The sequence below is a fragment of the Psammomys obesus genome, unplaced genomic scaffold (assembly GCF_907164565.1).
Source record: "Psammomys obesus unplaced genomic scaffold, mPsaObe1.curated_primary_1811, whole genome shotgun sequence".
Taxonomy (NCBI): Eukaryota; Metazoa; Chordata; class Mammalia; order Rodentia; family Muridae; genus Psammomys; species Psammomys obesus.
The window spans coordinates 958,762-977,612 of NW_026596152.1; the positions used below are offsets into that span (position 1 = coordinate 958,762).

The window sequence follows — 18,851 nt, forward strand, 5'->3', positions numbered from 1 at the left end:
GCCCTATCACAAGACTCCGCCCCAACACAAGACTCCGCCCTATCACAGGGCTCCGCCCTATCACAAGGCTCCGATCCATCATAAGGCTCCGCCCTATCACAGGGCTCCGCCCCATCACAAGGCTCCGCCCTATCACAGGGCTCCGCCCCATCGTACAGGCTCCTCTAGTTCACGCTACCCTGGCTTCCCTTCCCTGTTGCTGGCCACCAGGCTTGCTGCACAGAATGCACATGAGCCTTGGGGGCTCCTAGAGGAATTTGTTGTCTTAGGTTTGCTAAGGGTGGGACAGCCAACAGAGAGCCTTAAGGAGAGAAGGGGTTGCGAGGTCCCAGCAGGTCCTTAATTAAGGCCTCACCACCAGACTGAAGGGTGCAGGGGCACGGGGGGGGGGGGGCGGGGGCGGGAGGGGGGCGGCACGGAGTGTTCCAGACCACAGTGAGGAGGGTAGAGAACACAAGGTCGCAATGAAGATAAAGGGAGGGAGGGAGGCAGGCCAGAGCCCAGCTGGGGATACAGGCCTCTGCTGTCCCGCCTCCCGGGTCCGCCCCTCTGCCCCTCCGCACAGGGGTCCGAGTCTTCTCACCGGCCATTGCCCGCCAAGGCATGACTCTCCCTTTGGCCCCGCAGAAGCCTTGGTGTGCACTTCTCCAAAGTGCGGTCCCTGACTCTCGACTCGTGGGAACCAGAGCTAGTGAAGGTAACTAGGGACATTGTGAGGACAAAGGACTGAGGACTCCCGGGGCTCAGGCACTCACCCCATTACCTGGCCTCTTTCTCTTGGCCTCTCTGGGCCTCCTGAAGCTTATGTGTGAGCTGGGGAATGTAGTCATCAACCAGATCTATGAGGCCCGGGTGGACGCCATGGCGGTGAAGAAGCCGGGACCCAGCTGCTCCCGGTGAGGAGGGGGTGGAGGTGCCCAGGGCTTCCCTCCAGTGGGGTGTCGAGGGGGCTGAGGGACCAAAGACTTTCTCTTCTCCAAACCTCCAGGCAGGAAAAGGAAGCCTGGATTCACGCCAAATATGTGGAGAAAAAGTTCCTGACCAAGCTTCCTGAAATTCGGGGGCGGAGAGGTGGCAGGGCACCGCCGAGAGGACATCCTCCTGTGCCCCCAAAGCCCTCCATCAGGCCACAGCCAGGGGCCGTCAGACCCAAGACAGGTAGAGAGTCTGCTTGGCTGGCTGCCGTATGCTCAGCGCTGGGCCGGGCCCTTCAGGGAGGCAGACTGTGAGGCCCTGGGCATCCCCTGGAGGAGGCCGGGAGGGACCAGACTGCCTGCCAGGGGCCTAGAGCAGGGTGTGATGCTGACATGGGGAGAAGGGTGGGTAGAGCACGGCAGGGGGAGCCACAAAAGGGGCATCTCCTGGCCAAGCCTCAGGAGAGGACTGTGAGCCTGGGCGGGACAGGGCAAGGAAAGAGCCGAGTCTGCCAGAGAGTCAGCCTGCCTCTGGCGTCCAGCCAGTCTGGGCAGATGAGTGACTCTTTCCACACCCAGGCCCTGCACACACACACACCAACACGTATGCACAGCACTCGCGTCTCTCACCGCAGCCCTGAGTCACGAGGGCCTCCCCACAATCTGGACGTGACTGAGCCCATTGCACGCCCGGGCCGTGCTAAAGGTTCTCTCTAGACCCGGCACCTCCTTAACGAACTAAATCCCCTAACAGAGTCCCCGTGTGATGACACGGGCAGCCTGCACCCTGGGGCGCTGCTGTTTCAAGCCTCTGGACACCCCCCGTCTCTTCCCACCATGGCTGATGCCCTGGCCCACGGAGCTGATGTCAACTGGGTCAATGCGAGTCAGAGGAATGCCACACCTCTGATCCGGGCCACGGCCGCTGTGAGGACCACGCAGACCTTCCCTACTCCACCCTAAAGCCCCCACTGACCCCTCCAGAGCTCTCCGCCCCAAAGGGGCAGATAAGTAACACAAGACTGGGTGTTGGAGCTAGTGAGTCAGAGTCTGCACCCGCCACTCACAGGAGATTTTACACAGGTTATCTCTCTCCCTGTGCCTTGGTCTCCTCATCTGTAAGCCAGGACGAGCAGAGGCCAGAGGGATGGCTCGGCGGTCAGGAGTGCCCACTGCTGCTGCGGAGGACCAGGACTCAGTCCCCAGCACCCACAGGGCAGATCCTAAGTGTCACTGCACTGCCAGGAGAGCCACCCTCCTCTGCCCCTCACTCGCTGCATCTGGCCACACACACACATGCAGGCAAACCCCTATGCACAAAAACGCCTTAAAAAGAGCAGTGTGCCTCCTCAGGGTGCAGGGTTTCTCTGTGTGGTCTTGGCTGTCCTGGAACTCGTTCTATAGACCAGGTTGGCCTTGAACTCACAGAGCTCTGCCTGCCTCAGCCCTGGGATTAAATCATGGAGCGTCAGTGCCTGGTGGTGCACGTATGTATGTGTGAAGGTGTTGGGTCCCCTGGAACTGGAGTCACAGTTTTAGGTCACCATGTTTGGGCTGGGAATTAAGCTCCTGTGGAAGAGCAGCCAACGCTCTTAACCTCTGAGCCACCTCTGCAGCTCCAGGACAGATTATTACATGAGCATGTAGTGCCAGCCAAGGCCTAAATCTAGCTGGACCCTGAACACCACACTATTGTCTCATTATACCACCCTAAAACACCTAGAAATCCACCCCTAAAAATGTCTCCTTCCTTGATCCCTCCATGCAGAATTCTCTCCTGGCCTGTGAGTTTCTTCTCCAGAACGGGGCGAATGTTAACCAAGCAGACGGTGCCGGCCGGGGCCCGCTCCACCACGCCACCATTCTTGGCCACACAGGGTAGGCCTCCACAGGGAGGAAGTCTTCTGGGAATGAAGCTGGGGGTGTTTGCAGCTGACTTTAGCCACTCTCTAGGCTCGCTTGCCTGTTCCTGAAACGGGGTGCAGACCTGGGGGCTCTCGACACGGAAGGCAGGGACCCACTGACCATTGCAATGGAAACTGCCAACGCTGACATCGTAACCCTGTGAGGATGCCGGGGTCAGGCTGGCACATGGGCAGTCCGTTCCTCGTTGGGGTGGGACTAAAGCCAAAACCAGACTTGGACGGTGAGGTCTGGGGAGGGGTGAGGTCAGGGGTGTGCGTGGCCAGCCTGGGGGCCTTTATTAGAACATCAACAATGCAGAAAAGTTCGTGTGTTTGCTTTCGTAACCTAGTCATGGGGAGGCCTTTTTTAAGGGGTGATGCAGCTCAAAGCACGGGAGTTGGACAAAGGATGGAGAATAAAATTAAGTTTTATTCCTTAATCCCCACCCTTCAGGCTAAGGCTGGCAAAGATGAGGGAGACGGAAGCGGCTCAGGGCCAGGCAGGTACGTAACCACATACTTCCCGGAATCTGGCCCTTGCTTACCTGTCCCCTTAGTGCCCAATTAATGCCATTGCTTATTCAACAAACACGTTTTGGGCATGTCAAACGTGCTTGACCCTTGGAACAAAGGCAAAGCGCTACCGCGCTTAGGATGCGCCCACCCTTGAAGAGCGTGCCTGCCAGACCCGGCCCTGCCCCGTGATGCCCTCCGTGGTAGCCCAGCTGTCCAGCCTTTGCCCTGTCTTCCTCAGGAGACGAGACGTATCTCGACATATTCCGAGACTTCTCCCTCATGGCGTCAGACGACCCAGAGAAACTGCGCCGGAGTCACGACCTCCACACCCTTTGACTCCAGACCCTCCCAACCCTGCCCCGGCCTGTTCTCCATTAAAGTCTCAGCTTTGCTCTTCCCGTCCATTTGCTGGGCGCCACCTGGGGGCTCGGCAGGGCGTCGGGCGCGGTGGCTCCCACCGTGCGGGCGGTCCCGGCTCCGAGCGAGGCCAGAGGTCTCCGGCAGGCAGCGGCGGGCGGGGGGCGTGGAGCTCAGGCGACGGGGAAGCCGCGGCGTGGGGACCGGGAGGCATCCCCGGAATGCGATGGCTCAGCACCCGCCCCCTCGGGAGTTCCCGACGGTCCCGCCCCGGCTTTTCTCTGACGGATGGGTCGGAGGCCCCAGCCCGGCCACGTCGCGCCGGGAAGGTCACGCACAGCTGCGGGGACCGCGGGGCCGCTTCCGTGGCGAAGCCTGTGAGTCACCCGGCCCCGCTCGCAGCGCCGGTCCAGCCCGTCCGCCCCGTCCCTCCCGTCGGCCGAGGCCCGCGCGGCCCGGCCCCCGCCCCGCGCTGCGGCCCACGGGGGCGAGGGCGGCGCTAAGGGGCGGGGCTGTCGCTTAAAGGGCCACGACCGCTGCCCTCAGGCCACTTCCTGGGGGTGGCGAGGGCCTCTGCGACGTCTGCGCCGAGCCGGACGGCGGAACCGCCCGAGTCCCGAGCCCCTGCTCGCTCCCGACGGCGTCTCGGGGCTCTCGGCGCCGGCTGCGCGGGCGCCGTCTCCGCCGCCGCCCGGAACGGTCGCCCCCGCCCCTCACTGCGCCTCCATCTTCCGGGCCCGCGCCCCGAGCCTGGCCGCCCTCCGGACAGGTCCGCGGAACCCGGCGTGGACCCTCCCACCGCGGACGCGCTCTGCTCAGAACCCCGGGCGCCGAGCGCTCCCGCGCCCGCCGCGCCCGCCGCCGTCGCCTGCTGGCTGAACTCCGGAGGCCGCTGGAGAACGCGGGGGATCGCCGAGCCGCGGCCGTCCGCGCCGGAGCCCCGCCCGGCCTCTCCTGTCCGTCGGCTCTCCCATCCTTTCGGGGGTTCCTGTGCCCCGAAGCCCCCGACTGCCAGCAGAGTAGCTGGGGTGAGCTACAGCCTTCGCTGTCTTGTTCTCCAGCCTCTGCCTCCAGCGTCGCGGGGCCGAACGCCGCCCTCCAGTCCCTCCCCAAATTGGGGATTCCGCCTCCTTCTCCTTGCCCGTCTCCTGTAAGCCCCCAAAATTTCCCCCCCTCCTGTGTCCTCCTCACCCCCTTCCTTTGGGGGGCCCGTGACCCTAAATGTGGGGGGCACACTGTACTCCACTACGCTGGAGACCCTGACACGCTTCCCAGACTCCATGCTGGGGGCCATGTTTAGGGCCGACACCCTCATGCCAGCCAGCCTCAACCCGCGAGGAGACGGCCACTACTTCATAGACAGGGATGGCAAGGCTTTCCGGCACGTCCTCAATTTCCTGCGGCTGGGCCGGCTGGACCTGCCCAGGGGGTATGGGGAAACCGCGCTTCTCAAAGCCGAGGCCGACTTCTACCAGATCCGGCCCCTCCTGGATGCCCTGCGGGAGCTGGAGGCCTCCCGGGGCCCGCCTGCACCCACGGCCGCCCTGCTCCACGCGGATGTGGACGTCAGCCCCCGCCGGGTGCACTTCTCAGCCCGAAGGGGCCCCCACCACTACGAGCTGAGCTCCGTGCGCGTGGACACCTTCCGAGCCAACCTCTTCTGCACGGACCCCGAGTGTCTGGGCGCCATGCGCGACCGCTTTGGCGTGGCCAGTGGGGACCGGGCAGAGGGGGGCCCGCATTTCCGTCTGGAGTGGGCCTCCCGCCCCCAGGAACTCCCTGAAGCCGAGTATGAGAGACTGGGGCTGCGACCTCTGTGGACCGGCGGGCCGGATGGTCGCCGCGAGGTGGTGAGCGCGCCTGCCTTCCTGGAAGAGGTGCTGCGCGTGGCCCTGGAACACGGCTTCCGCCTGGACTCTGTCTTCCCAGACCCCGAAGACCTTCTCAACTCCAGGTCTCTGCGCTTTGTCCGCCACTGAGGACGCTTCATTGCCCTTCACTCGACTGTGGAGAGGGAGGGAACGCCTCTCCCTAAACCAATTTCTGGTCCTGGGGTGGGGGCTATGAGAGTCAGGGTCCCAGCACACATGACTGGACCTTAAGATGTCGGCTGGGACTCCCCAGTCCGGCGGCCTCCACCGCGGGGACTCACCAACGACCCAGACCTACACTGGGGCTTATCCTGGGAAAGCATCGTGGCTTCTCTAGCTTGTTCCTGCTTGAGGATGGGTCCTCAGTGTTGCCCAGGCTAGACCGAGCAGAACTCTGGAGGGTTGAACACGAGGGTGAAGGACCTTGAATTACCAAATGTGACCTCTCCCCTAGACGGTGGCGTCCCCTGCTGGAGTCTTATCCGACTGTGACCATTAGGAGGCCAGGGCACGCTGGGAGGTGCCTTCACCGTGTCTCAAGCCACCCACTGTGGGGAGAGTGAAAGTAGCCGCCCCATCCTAGGCTGATACTCGGGAGCTAGGAGAGCAGCAGTGTGGGGCTAGTGCACCCTCCGGAACGCCAAGTGTTCTAGAGGAGGCTGTGCAGGTGGCGCTTGGACGTGGGGAAGATGGCGGCGTGTGCGGGCGCGCGCGCACGCCAGCCGACGTGGCTGGCACCTTGGGTCATTAGCGTTGCTGACTCCTGTGTTTATGTGACGCTCCTGTGATCTTGGCGTGTCCGGGCCTGTTTGGAGTTGCTTAGCAACTCTTTGGGCTCAGGTATATCTGTGGTATGTGTGAGAGCAGATTGAGATTTAGTTTAATCATAGGGTGTGTACGTGTTTGCGTGCGCGTGTGTGTGTGTGTGTGTGTGTGTGCGCGAGAGAGAGAGAGAGAGAGAGAGAGAGAGAGAGAGAGAGAGAGCGCCCTCACCGCCACATAGGCAGGAGCGCCTTGTCCGAGTTCATGTCACTAGACTCTTCCTATGCGAGTGAAACACACTGGGCTTAGCTGGCCCCGGAGACCTCTCCAAGCTCTCGGTTGCTGAGACAACCATGAGCCTGTTGCTAGGAAATAGCTGGGGAAGGCCTAGCGCCGTCCTGGGCAGAGAGGAGGTGGAGAGGCTTGGGCGAGCTGGGGAGGACATGGGAAGGGGCAGCATTTCTTCATCCTGGGTGGAGGGCTGCACAGCATGTCTGCATGGGCGGAGTCGTTCTTCGGTCACTGGGACTTAAAGGAGGAAAATAAAACTGCTTTCAGACCCACAGACGTGTCCACACCGCTGTCCCAACGTGTAAATGCCGCTGTCCCTTGCAACAGAGTCCCTGACCTCTCCGTCCATCGCCTCATACAGACGTCTTTTACCCTCCAGTTCTGGGGCCCAGGGCAGCTCTGCCAGAACTGAGGGCTGAAAGTACAGCATTGTTCCGGGTCAGTCTAGAACCCCCTACATGAAGCCCTAGAACCCCAACCTCAGAGCATTCTGAGTCCTTCTCGGTCCAAGGGGGTCCAGCTCCCACCCGTCCTGAAGCAGGCCTCATGTGGGTGCTGGCGCTAGGTGGGGTTTTCCTGGCCGTCGGCGAGGCCTGCATCTTCTGTCGTCTCCCAGCTCATGCCCTGCCAAGCCGCCTGGCTCAGCTCAGCAGCCAGGCAGAGTGGAAGGAATGGGCTCCCCCAGACTTCTCAGCCTTTGCCCTAGGTAACAGAAGACACGGGAGCTCAGCCCAGCAACAGTCACCCCTACACCCCAAGGGGGTGGCTGGAGAGTTCTAGAGGCCCCGTCTGAACACACTGCTAGCCTCTTCTCGAAGAATTCTGTGTCCTAGGAAATAGGGTAACAAAAACAAACAAACTTCTGGAAGGTACTGAAAGAGTAGCTCACTCTTGCCCATCTCCACAGATGAGGAGACCATGAGAAAAATCACAGAGAAAACTCACCGAGTCCTGAGGGTCATGGGTGAGGTCAGGGGATGGACCTTAGGAGACCCAAGGAGGGGTGTGGGAGGGCAGTGGGGCAGGCACTGATAGATCTAGAACAACACTGCTGTGCTGTGCCTCTCCAGAGATAAAAAGATCCTTCTCCTCGCTCCCTTCGTATTGGCAATGGCTTCAGAAGACCAAGATCCCCCAGTACACCCGGGAAGGTATTGATGGGGAGGGGCGTCAGGGGCGCCTAGGATCTGTAGCCGAGTGGGGTGTGACTGAGCAGGCCAGCCACCCTCCTTGTCTTTCATTTCAGCTCTCTGTGCTCCCGCCTGCCGTGAGTAAGAGGCCGTGGAGCCTCGTGGGTAGCGGAAAGCACGGGGCAGGAAGCTGGGGGGCGGGAAGGGTGGCGCGGTGGCTTCGCTTGCCGGCGCTTCTCCCGTTGTCTCCTGCAGGGGGCAGCACCATCCTGTACAACTGCTCCACCTGCGAGGGCGCGGAGGCGACCTGCTGGCCCCGCAAGCGCTGCTTCCCAGGTTCTCCCCCCTGCCTCTCCCGAGATCCCGGAGGCTCCCCGGCGGGATGCGCAGGGTCACCACGGCCTCTGGGTTCCTTACAGGCAGCCACGATCTGTGGGAAGCTAGGATTCTGCTCGTGTGCTTCTTCGTGACCGTCCTGCTTTTGGGTGCTGTGAGCCTCCAGCTGGAGTGAGTGGCGGGCTAACCGGGGAGATGCCGGGAGCCGTCCGTGCTCCCCCAACCCTCCTCCCTGCGTCTCTCCAGGCCTCCCGTCCCGTCTTCTTTCAGGTACCGGCGCCTGCAGGCAAAGGATTTGTGAAGATGCGGACGGCTTTCTCACCCCGGCTCTAAGGAACTGGCGCCCACAGTTTCCACATCCCTTAGGATGGGAACCACGTTTTAGCCCCAGCCCCGAACCCTCAGACTTCTGCAGTCGGTGTCCCCGTCAGATGGCCGCCAGGAACCCAGGCGCCCACAGCTGGAAGGCCCCGCCCCGCCTGCGCCCCACCAATCACACAGCAGAGCACGCTGCCAGGAAATTATCTACAGAAGGAAAGAATCTCCTTCCACCCCCACCCCACACCCCCCTGTCCGTTCCCGGAAAGACTGTTGGCCTGTGGCTGTTGCTCTGGGCCCTCCAGTGACTGAGCGGGAGTCCGGGAATGAGAGTTCTGGAGAACTCTGTCCCTCTGGGGCAGGACCACATCAGTCAGCCCGCTGGCACGCAGCCCCTCCATTGTGTTCGTATGGTGCAGCCCGGGGCCTCCCCTCCCGCTGCGCCCGAGTAAATCTGCTGCTTGCTGCCTTCCAGCCCGGCTTGGCTCTGCCTGCAACTTGGGCAAGCCGATGAGATGGGGATTCTTAGGAATTCTAACCCGGGTGCTCCCCCACAGGTGTTCCGCAGTGTCTGGAGACAGGTTTGTTTTGGTTGGAGGGATGTTACTGGCGTCTGGGGGGTGCAGACCAAGGCCGCTCGCTAAACATCCTGGGATATACAGGAAAATCCTGCCCTAATGTCAACAGCTTATGATGGAGGAACGCTGGCGCCCCCTGTACCAGGGGCTTGGGGTAGGGTGACAGGACATAGAAAATGAAGAGAGGCCTGTCCCAGCCCAGACGGGATCCCAAGCTTCACTGGGTTTTCGGACCGGGTGCCCACAGGGCAAGTGATGTCTGTCAGTCACCTGGGCAGCTTGGCAACAGCTCATGCTTATGCCCCTCCCCCTCCGTGTGCGTGAAGTGGTCCCGCAGGAAGCCTTGGTTGGTATGAGCTACAGTCAGGTTAGAACCACTGCGTCACCATTCTTTCCCTCTTGGGTTTTCCTTCCTTCCTTCCTTCCTTCCTTCCTTCCTTCCTTCCTTCCTTCCTCCCTCCCTCCCTCCCTCCCTCCCTCCCTCCTTCCCTCCCTCCCTCCCTTCTTCTTTCCTTTCTTCCTCCTCCCTCCCCTGCTTTGGTTTTTCCAGACAGCGGTTCTCTGTGTAGCCCTGGCTATCCTGGAACTCCTTTTGTAGACCAGGCTGGCCTCAAACTCACAAATATCCATCTGCCTCTGTCTCCCGAGGTGCTGGGGTTAAAAATATGTGCCATCGGGCTGGAGAGATGGCTCAGAGGTTGAGGGCACCAGTTGCTCTTCCAAAGGTCCTGAGTTCAATCCCCAGCAACCACATGGTGGCTCACAGCCATCTATAGTGAGATCTGGTGCCCTCTGCTGGCGTGCAGGCAGAGTACTGTATACATAATAAATATTTTTAAAAAGTGTCCTATTGTTTTTAGATTTTATTTATTTGGTGTGTGTGTATAGGCTTATGTGGACCACAGCACATGTGCAGAGGTCAGAGAACAGTTTGCAGAAGTCAGTCTCTCCTACCATGAGGGTCCTGGGGACTGGACTCAGCCTGTCTTGGCTTGGTGGCAGCTCCATCACCTCCTGAGCTGGGTTTGTCCTTGCTTTTGAGACAGGCTCTTGTCAGCGTAGTCCAGCCTCCAGCTTGTCCTGAGGCCAAGGGTGACCTGGAGCCCTGACTTCCTGCTTCCACCTCCCAAGGCTGGGTTATGTGGCCCTCTTTGGTTTATGCATGCTGGGCGGTCCTTTCGTTTTAAGCAGGAAACTGTGAGAGTCCGGGCTCACGGGAGAGCACAAAGGTCGTAGGAAGCACATCCATTCATTTGACAACAGTGAACGCCCACCAGGTGCCAAGTGGCCTCACTGCCCAAGAAGCCTCGGACGCCCTGGGTGCACAGCTCTTCTGGATGGCAGCTGCCCAGTGCCCGACTATGCTCAGCCTCCCTTGCCAGCATCAACATTTTACAGCTGTATCGTCCTCCCACCTGGCATCCGCAGACCGACCACCAGCCACCATCCCGGGACCTCTCTGCTGTCTGCTCCCTTCTCCTGCAGTGACTGCCGTGAACCTGTCACAGCCCATCAGTGTGACAGCCGCCGTCCTGGCTGTGAACACTCCTCCTGAGCCCAGCTCGCATTCCTCGTCGCGTGTGAAGAACTTGGGCTTTGGAGTCGGGCTGCCTGACCGGACCGTTGGTCTGCTGTAGGGCCCCTCAGCGTCCACCCCCTCCGAACCCTTTCCTTACACTCTGTGTTTGACACAGTCTCCTTGGTACCTGGGACTGGAGGCAGAGGCTGCGGGTCTGGGTCGGAAACATTGTATACAAATCTGTTAGGACAGCAACTGCCTTTAAGGTAAGCAAAGGTAAGCGTTATTGTATTCCATGACAGTCTGCCGTCAGGACTGGAGCCGTTCAGCCGTGAAGAGCTCCCACAGAGGAGGCAGGCTCTGTTCCCAGCACCCACATGGCAGCTACAACTGTCCAAAACTCAGTCCTGGGGGTCCAGTACCTTCTTCTGGGCTCCGTGGGCACAGGCACACGTGTGGTACACATACCTACATGATGGCAAGACATTCATTCACCCAAAAGGAAAACAGGATCTTAAAAAATAAATTAATGATACCTTCAATTATTACATATACTATTACTGTCAAGGAAAACACACCGAGCAATTAAGCTGTGGCACGCCCGCAACTGAAATTCTCTTGATTTCGAAGAGATCAATGCAAAATGTAAAAAATGAATTAAAACTGAAAAAAATTATCTGCTTTGTTGTTTGTTTTTCAAGGCAGGGTTTCTCTTCATAACCCTGGCTGTCCTGGAACTCACTCTGTAGACCAGGCTGGCCTGGAACTCAGAGCTCCACCTGCCTCTGCCTCTCTGAGTGCTGGGACTAAAGGCGTGAGCCACCACCGCTTGGTAAATCATCTGCTTTTAAACCATAAGAAGGGAAGTACGTACAGGGCTTATCATAATAGCCCAAGTGTTATTCCAGCACTTGGGCCGTGGAAGCGGCAGAAACAGCTCCCTGTTTGCACACGGACCAGCGCAAGGTGTAGAGAGCTGGCTCGGTGGCAAAGAGCACTTGCTCTTACAGAGAAGCCAGGCTCGGCGCCGGCACCGACAACGTCCATGCCACAGTGTCAGGGGGTCCATACCTCAGAGGCAGGTGGAGCTCTGGATTCGAGGCCAGCCTGGTCTGCACAGTGAGTTCCAGGACAGCCAGGGCTACACAGACACGCTTTATCTTGGAAAAACAAATAAGAATGGTGAAGATAGGGTGTGGCTTACTGTCAGAACTGCTTATCACAGCTGGGAGCTCTTTGTTCCATCCCTGTCGCAATCAGCCAATCAAGGCTGTAGCTCTGTGGTAGAACAACCGCCCGCCGAGGCACTGGGGAAGTCCAGTGTCATCTTCAACTACACAGCAACATCCAGGCCAGCCTAGCACACATTTTTAAAAAAGCTGTCGACGACCTGCCCCGTGTCTCCCCTGCCTCCAGAGTACAGACCTCCTGTTTACCCTGGCCCCCAGGCTCTCCTCAGCAGCTCACTTGTCTTATCGGCTACTCAGGCCAGAGCTCTCTGAACACGGACCTAACTGGAAAGTCCAGCCATAGGTCCGTGAGCATCTCGGAGGCCGCTCGGCCAGGCAGACCTCCCCTCACTGAGATTCCCAGAGCTGCGTGGGACCGCTCTCACAGTCCATGGCAAAGGGCACATGCCCTTGGCCTCACTATGTAGAAATGTCTTTATAAACGCTGCCGTCTCGCAGGCTGCCCACCCTGTACTAGCCCCACAGCCGTATTGAATCACTGGAGTTTCCCACCCGCCTTCTCTTTCTCCCTCTGCCTGGGCTTGCCCTCCATCTGGAGCGGCCTTCGGACTGGCTCACACTTTGCTGCCTCAGAGCTATGCTGGAGCCCGCCTTCCCCAGGCAGCCTTGACACCTGTTACATCAAGCCAGTGGGGGCTCTTTTTCTGAGTAACATCAGTAGTCGTGGCTGGAGCCAGCCAGGCGGGCACAGTGGGCACCCTAGGACAGCCTGACTCCATGGCCGCTCTCTCAAAGATTTTATTTATTTTATGTTGTGAGTGCTCTATCTGCATGTACACCTGGATGCCAAAAGAGGGCACCAGATCTCATTACAGATAGTGGGGAACCACCACGTGGTTGCCGGGAACTGAACTCAGGACCTCTGGAAGAGCAGTGCTATTTTTTTTTTTTTTAAGGATCATGAATTTTCTTATTTTAAAGATTTACTTATGGGCTAAAGAGATGGCTCCATGGTTAAGTGCACTGTTTGCTCTTCCTAAGGACCGGAGTTCAAACCCCAGCACCCACATGACAGCTCACAACTGTCTGTAACTCCAGGCCTGACACCAATGCACATAAAATTAAAAAACTTTAAAAAAAGATTTATTTATTACGTAAACAAATTCTGCCTTCATGTGTGCCTGTGCATTAGAAGGGGGCACCATATGGCACCATAGATGGCTGTGAGCCACCATGTGGTGCTGGGAATTGAACTCAGGACCTCTGGAAGAGCAGCCAGTGCTCTTAACCGCTGAGCCAGCTCTCCAGCCCCTGTGTTCTCTTTCTTAACCTCCCTAGGTCGTGTGCTTTCTGTGGAGCTGGTACAGAAGTTCTGCGGTCTCCGTTTCCAGCGTGAGTGATGAACACACTCACGGAGGGTCCGTGAGCGGGGCACACAGGAGGCTGTGTAGCTTTTCTCACAAGTGCGTGCGTGCGTGCGTGCGTGCGAACATGCTCATGTGGGTACATACGCACATGGAGGCCAAAGGTCAGCTCTGGTGCCATCCTCTATGGCTCTCTACCTCACCCTGTGGTTGTGCTCTGTGTGGATGATGGGAGGGTGCCTAGGTGTGCCATGGCTGGTGGAGGCGGGGACCCCCACAGGTGGGTTCTCCCAGCTTACCGAGGCGAGGTCTCTCTGCCATCCTTCGGACTCCAGGCTGGCCGGCGCTGGAGCTCCGGGTGGCTCCTCCGTCCCTGCCCTCCTTCTTGCCGCAGGAGTTCAGGGCGTGCTGATGCGAGACACCGCATCTGGTGTGGCCTGTGGGCTCCAGGGTCAAGCTTGGCTCACCTGAGTCCCCCTCGCCTGGATCTGCGACAGAGACCTGAGCTCACTGGCCGGCGAGGCTGGCTGTCAGCGACTTCCAGGCACCAAGTCTCCACAGCCTCGGCGCTGCAGGTACGGAGGGCTGCCTGACTGCTCAGGTGCTGGGGACCCAAACACAAGGCCTTCTTCTCAAACCTCTCCCCACAAAGCCGCACCCCCGGCCCCAGGGCTGGCTTCTCTGAGCACAAGATCACTACTTGTCAGTTCTAAGCAAAGAAGGCTCCCTTTCTGGGCACAGCGGCACTCAGGGGACAGAGGAAGGCGGATCTCTGTGAGTTCCAGGCCAGCCTGGTCTACACAGCAAGCTCCAGGCCAGCCAGAGCTACATAGTGATGTCCTGTTTCCAAAACGAAATTAAAATTAAAAACTAAGGCGCTGGAGAGAACATGCAGCACTTGAGGGAACTTGCTGCTTTCCTGGAGATCGAGTTCCTAACAACACCAAGTGTTTCACAACCACCTGTAACTCAGGATCTAGGAAATACAACACGCTCTTCTGGGGTCTGGGGGCACCAGACATGTGTGTTGCAGAGACATATGTGCAGGCACTCAGACATAAAATAAAAATAAATACATTTTTGGAAAGACTTTTATGTATGAGTACTCTATCTGCATGTACACCTACATACCAGAAGAGGGCACCAGATCTCACTATAGATGGTTGTGAGCTGCCATATGGTTGCTGGGGATTGAACTCGGGACCTCTAAGAAGAGCCAGTGCCCTTAACCCCTGAGCCATCTCTCCAGCCCTGTGTTTTTTAAGTAATTAAAAACAAAGCCGGGTGTGGTGCACACTTTCAATCCCAGCATTCAGGAGGCAGACAGGCGGGTGTCTGTGAGTTACACAGCAAGACCCTATACTAACATAAAAACAAAAAGTCTCTCAGGCTGGAGAGACGGCTCAGAGGCTAAGAAAACTGTCGGTTCTTCCAGAGGTTCTGAGTTCAGTTTCCACGTGTGGCTCACAGAAGTCCGTAACTCCAACTCCAGAGGGCCTCACCCCGTTCTGGCCTCTGCAGGTGCTGCATCCCTCTGGCGCACAGATACACATGCAGGCAAACACAGAAGCATAAAATGAAAATAAAGGGAATACATTAAAAAAAGAAGCAGGATCCCAAGTTCTCTGGTAGGCGTTCCAAGGAGGCGTGTCTGCACAGCCTCCCTTCAGCTCAGGCTCTGTGACAGGCTGTGACAGACAGGGTGATATGAACCACTCTGAGCCCAGGCCTACCAATGGCATCTCCTACTCCCTAGCTTAGTCCCCAAAGCCCACATGGAATTGTCTGATGGACAGAGGGGGCCTCCTTAACATGGCGGCTTTACTTTGCCCAGAAGTAAAGCGACAAGAAAAAGGTGGAAGCCACACTGTGTTCATGGTGCAATGGAAAGTCACACGCCTGGTTGGTGTGACACACACATACATAGTTCCAGTACCTGGATTAGTGAGGTAGGAGGATGGAGAGTCTGAGGTGCGCAGCACTGAGTTCCAGGCCAGCAAGATCTAGACGGTAAGACTCTGTCTTGTTTGTTTCTTTTGTCTTTCCAAGACCCGGTTTTTCTGTGTAGACTCACTTTATAGACCAGGCTGGACTTGAACTCACAGCAATCCACCTGCCTCTGCCTCCTGAGTGCTGGGATTAAAGGTGTGTGCCACTGCCCCCTCCCTCCCTTTTTAAAAATATGTATGTGTTTATTTTATGTGTGAATGCTCTGTCTTTATGCACAGCAGAAGAGGAATCAGATCCCATTACAGACAGTTGTGAGCCGCAGTATGGGTGCTGGGAATTGAACCTGGCTCCTATGGAAGAGCAGCCAGTGCTCTTAACCTCTGAGCCACCTCTCCAGCCCAAGACTCGTCTTAGAAATAAAACAAAATACAAAAAAGAACCACACAGCGCTTTGTCTGGAATATTCCACTGGCTACACGAATGAACTCTGTTGACTTCGGGAAGGGATTATTCAACAGGTTGAAAGGGGGGGCGACTCCACACAGAGCCGTCACTGTGCAGTGACATCATCAGCTGCTCCCAGCTGCTCTGAAAGGGACGAAGCCCAGATAGGATGACCGGAAGTGGCTCGTGTTCACAGCCCACAGCCTTGTAAGTGGTAGATCTGGGATTCAAACTCAGTCCTCAGGGACCTGGCAGAGATGGGACTCCCGCTCAGTGCCCAGCAGCTACACGGTGGCTCAGTCCGGTTCCAGAAGGCCGGAAGCTGCTGCTAACCTCCACAGGCTCCTTCACACACGCAGTCCACGTGCACCAGCAGGCCTGTGCACACACTCGCACACACACTATCAAAAGGTTAAAGAAAAGGCCAGCTGGGTGTGGTGGCGCTTGTCTGCAATCCCGGCACTGAAGAGGCCGAGGCAGGCCGATCTCTGTGAGTTCCAGGCCAGCCTGGGCTACAGAGTGAGTCCAGGACTACCAAGGCTACACAGAGAAACCCTGTCTCGAAAACAAAGAACAGCAAAAGCCCAGGCAGCCAGACTTCGGTGCTGAGGCTGTGGTATGGGGTGGGTTTATTCCCGCCGCAAGCCTGAGGGAAGAACGGGTGTGTAGGAGCCGTCACTCAGGAAAAGAGGGAGGCAAATGCGAAGCAGAAAGAGAGGGGACTTGGGGCCCTGGGAGGTCGAGCAGCAGGAAGGACGGCCCAACGCAAGCCAGCAGTGTGCAGCCACGGAGCACCACCCTGGGCCCGGGCAGTGACCGGAACCTAAGAGGACACATAGCCTGAGGGTTAGACACTCCATCTGAGCCATTTAGGGAAGGATCTGGCTTGAGCTCCTCGGCTTTGTCCGTAGGATGCTGTCCCCACGTTATTCCATATATTATAACTATGTATATCTAACAGAGGTCTCTGAGCCTGTATCACACGGGAGCCAGGACCTACCTAAGATCACGATGCCCAGGCAAGACCAGTGTTTGTTATCAGAGGAGGCGAGTTCCTGGCAGGGTGGTGATGCAAGGTGGAAGGGAACAGAGGTCTCGGGATGCGAAGGAAGCCTTACGTTGAATTAGGGAGGGGCTTTTGGCTTGAGGTAGGCCGGGAAACTATCCTATGCAAAGGGGATGACCTCAGAGGCATGAGGGAACATGCTGAGGTATCCTTCCCTGGTGTGATACTGCCACAGGCCAGCACAGAGCAGAAAACAAGCCAACAGCCCTCATGGGAGGAGCAGGAGTCTCAGGATGGACCCCACGCAAGCTGTGTCCCTCCTGCCCGGGCCCCAACCAAGCAGGGGGGCAGGGGAGTATGCCGTGCCCCTTCAGTCCCACTTCCTGGATCTACGCAGGAGAAATTGGTGGTGCTGGTGTGTCTGCAGGGAAGGTGATCTGGGGAAGGGGTGGTGCCAGTCTGGGCCTCCTGTATCTTAGGTGTTTCCCGAAGCAAACGTGAAGCACACACTGCCACACCTCACGCTCCTTTGCAGACAAAGTGAGGTCGGGAGAAGCAAATATTCTAAGTCCAAAAGGAAGAGATAAATATGGATGGGGCTCCGGGGTGTGGGGTAGGCCCACCAAAAGGCTAACTCCCTGATTTTTTCCTCAAGCTAAAGATGGAGGGGGGGGGGTGAGCCTCTGCCTGTCTCCTGCGGAGGCAAGATGGAGTGTAGAAGACCCAGGCCAGGAGTCCAGCTATAATGCCCTGATTCTCAGCCTCCTCTCCATCTGTCATGTTGGGATATAATAAGAAATTTATATTTGGTCTTTGTCCCAGTTCCTGCCACAGAGATCCTAAAGCCTTTGGAATTTCCCCCAGTGACTGTGGCGCCCGGAACATCTGTTGCTGTTTGGATTAAGCCCCTTCCAGAGGTACCTGAGCTTCTGTCAATGAGGAGGCTCAGGAGGACCCGGTCTGCTGCCAGATGGCTGGGTCTTGCTGTCCGAGCGGCTGAGATGAGAATGGTGGTCAGCTATGGCACTGAAGGGCGTAGTTATGACACACATCTGTGTGATGTCATATCCTGGAGCCTCCGTGTGAACTCAGCACAGTCTGCTCAGGGGCATCGGCTGGGTGAATGCATGAAGGTACTGAGCAGCTGTCAGGTACAGCGAGCACACGGAGACTCCTGCCCCGTCCCTGCCTTACCTGATGTCATTCCAACCGGCTGCTCATCAGCATCCTTAGCAGTGCTGTTTATCTACTCATCGATTCATGCAGCCTAGCGTGAGCTGAAAGCTGCTCCCACCTCCACCTACCAAGCATGTGCAGCCAGGAGAACCATCTACACAGCTGGCCTTCTGGTTTGGAATGAGATCTTATTGAGTATATGAGCAAGAGTAAAAGAACACATGGTGGGGGGGCTGGAGAGATGGCTCAGAGGTTAAGAGCACTGGCTCTTCTTCCAGAGGTCCTGAGTTCAATTCCCAGCACCCACATGGTGGCTCACAACCATCTATAAAAAGATCTGGTGTCTTCTTCTGGTGTGCAGGTGTACATGCATATAGAATATTGTATACATAATAAATAAAATATTAAGACAAAAAGAACACATGACAAGTAGCAGATACTTGGGAGCTACCGCTGGACAGCAAAGCATCAAAGCCAGAGCTTAGAACACCAGCAGGAAGAACTGGAGTAGCTTGACTGAGGAGTAATAAACCCGGGCTTCCCGGCGTCCAGCAGAGATCAGCCTGGGAAAGCTGAAGCCGCTAGCTGGAGTCACCGTGAGCTTCCTGTGTCCAATTTTCCTTGCCGCTGCAAGCGGTTTTACGACAGGACACAAACAACAGGAGTCTCTGCAGGAAATGGTCCACCTTCCAGCTGTTCTCCAGGACAGGATGTTTTATTAATGTCAATTTATTATTATTACTTTATTGAGACAGGGTTTCTCTGAGTCGTCTTGGCTGTCCTAGAACTCACTCTGTAGACCAGGCTGGCCTCAAACTCAGAGACCAGCTGCCTCTGCCTCCCGAGTGCTAGGATTAGAGGTGTGAGCCGCCACCACCTGGCTAGCACACCGCCAATTCACCAATATAATTTACATCACACCAACCAAGTGCCGGGTTGTAGGTGTGCTGAGCACTGGTTTTCTTTTACTTCTCTTGCCATGACTGACTTTATGTGTCTCTACGTGTCCATTATGTGTTAATTCAACTCCCAGAGGAACTCCACGGTGAACAGGTCTTGTCTTGGAGGACTGAGCATCAGAGGAGACGCGGGGGTCATAGAATTTTCCCTCAAGAAGCTCATGAAAGCACTATGTTTCTGACCAAGAACTTGGACCTTATTTTTCTATTACATTTATTTACTTATTTAGTTAATTAATGTGGTGTGTGTGAGAGAGAGTATGTGC

At 57.2% G+C, this 18,851-nt stretch overlaps 3 protein-coding genes across 5 annotated transcripts in view; all 3 read left to right on the forward strand.

Moving 5' to 3' along the window:
- Acap1 (ArfGAP with coiled-coil, ankyrin repeat and PH domains 1) overlaps nucleotides 1-3,726 on the forward strand; it is a 14,683-nt gene extending 10,957 nt beyond the window's left edge. For all 3 annotated transcript variants that reach the window (XM_055594336.1, XM_055594337.1, XM_055594338.1), the window contains 8 exons: nucleotides 628-697; nucleotides 802-896; nucleotides 989-1,158; nucleotides 1,669-1,841; nucleotides 2,683-2,792; nucleotides 2,868-2,978; nucleotides 3,273-3,322; nucleotides 3,573-3,726. In XM_055594336.1, coding sequence (XP_055450311.1) covers nucleotides 628-697; nucleotides 802-896; nucleotides 989-1,158; nucleotides 1,669-1,841; nucleotides 2,683-2,792; nucleotides 2,868-2,978; nucleotides 3,273-3,322; nucleotides 3,573-3,670 — 877 coding nt within the window. In that variant the 3' untranslated portion in view covers nucleotides 3,671-3,726. The remainder of the gene's footprint in view (nucleotides 1-627; nucleotides 698-801; nucleotides 897-988; nucleotides 1,159-1,668; nucleotides 1,842-2,682; nucleotides 2,793-2,867; nucleotides 2,979-3,272; nucleotides 3,323-3,572) is intronic.
- A 1,185-nt stretch (nucleotides 3,727-4,911) lies between these two features.
- On the forward strand, nucleotides 4,912-6,889 carry Kctd11 (potassium channel tetramerization domain containing 11). Its single transcript, XM_055594349.1, has one exon. It carries the CDS (start codon nucleotides 4,972-4,974, stop codon nucleotides 5,668-5,670), a length of 699 nt encoding a protein of 232 aa, XP_055450324.1. The 5' UTR covers nucleotides 4,912-4,971; the 3' UTR covers nucleotides 5,671-6,889.
- A 216-nt stretch (nucleotides 6,890-7,105) lies between these two features.
- Tmem95 (transmembrane protein 95) lies at nucleotides 7,106-9,426 on the forward strand. The gene is made up of 7 exons (XM_055594350.1): nucleotides 7,106-7,321; nucleotides 7,523-7,579; nucleotides 7,686-7,766; nucleotides 7,862-7,882; nucleotides 8,001-8,081; nucleotides 8,165-8,252; nucleotides 8,352-9,426. Exons 1-7 carry the CDS (start codon nucleotides 7,162-7,164, stop codon nucleotides 8,380-8,382), a joined length of 519 nt encoding a protein of 172 aa, XP_055450325.1. The 5' UTR covers nucleotides 7,106-7,161; the 3' UTR covers nucleotides 8,383-9,426.
- The last annotated feature ends 9,425 nt before the right edge of the window (nucleotides 9,427-18,851 follow it).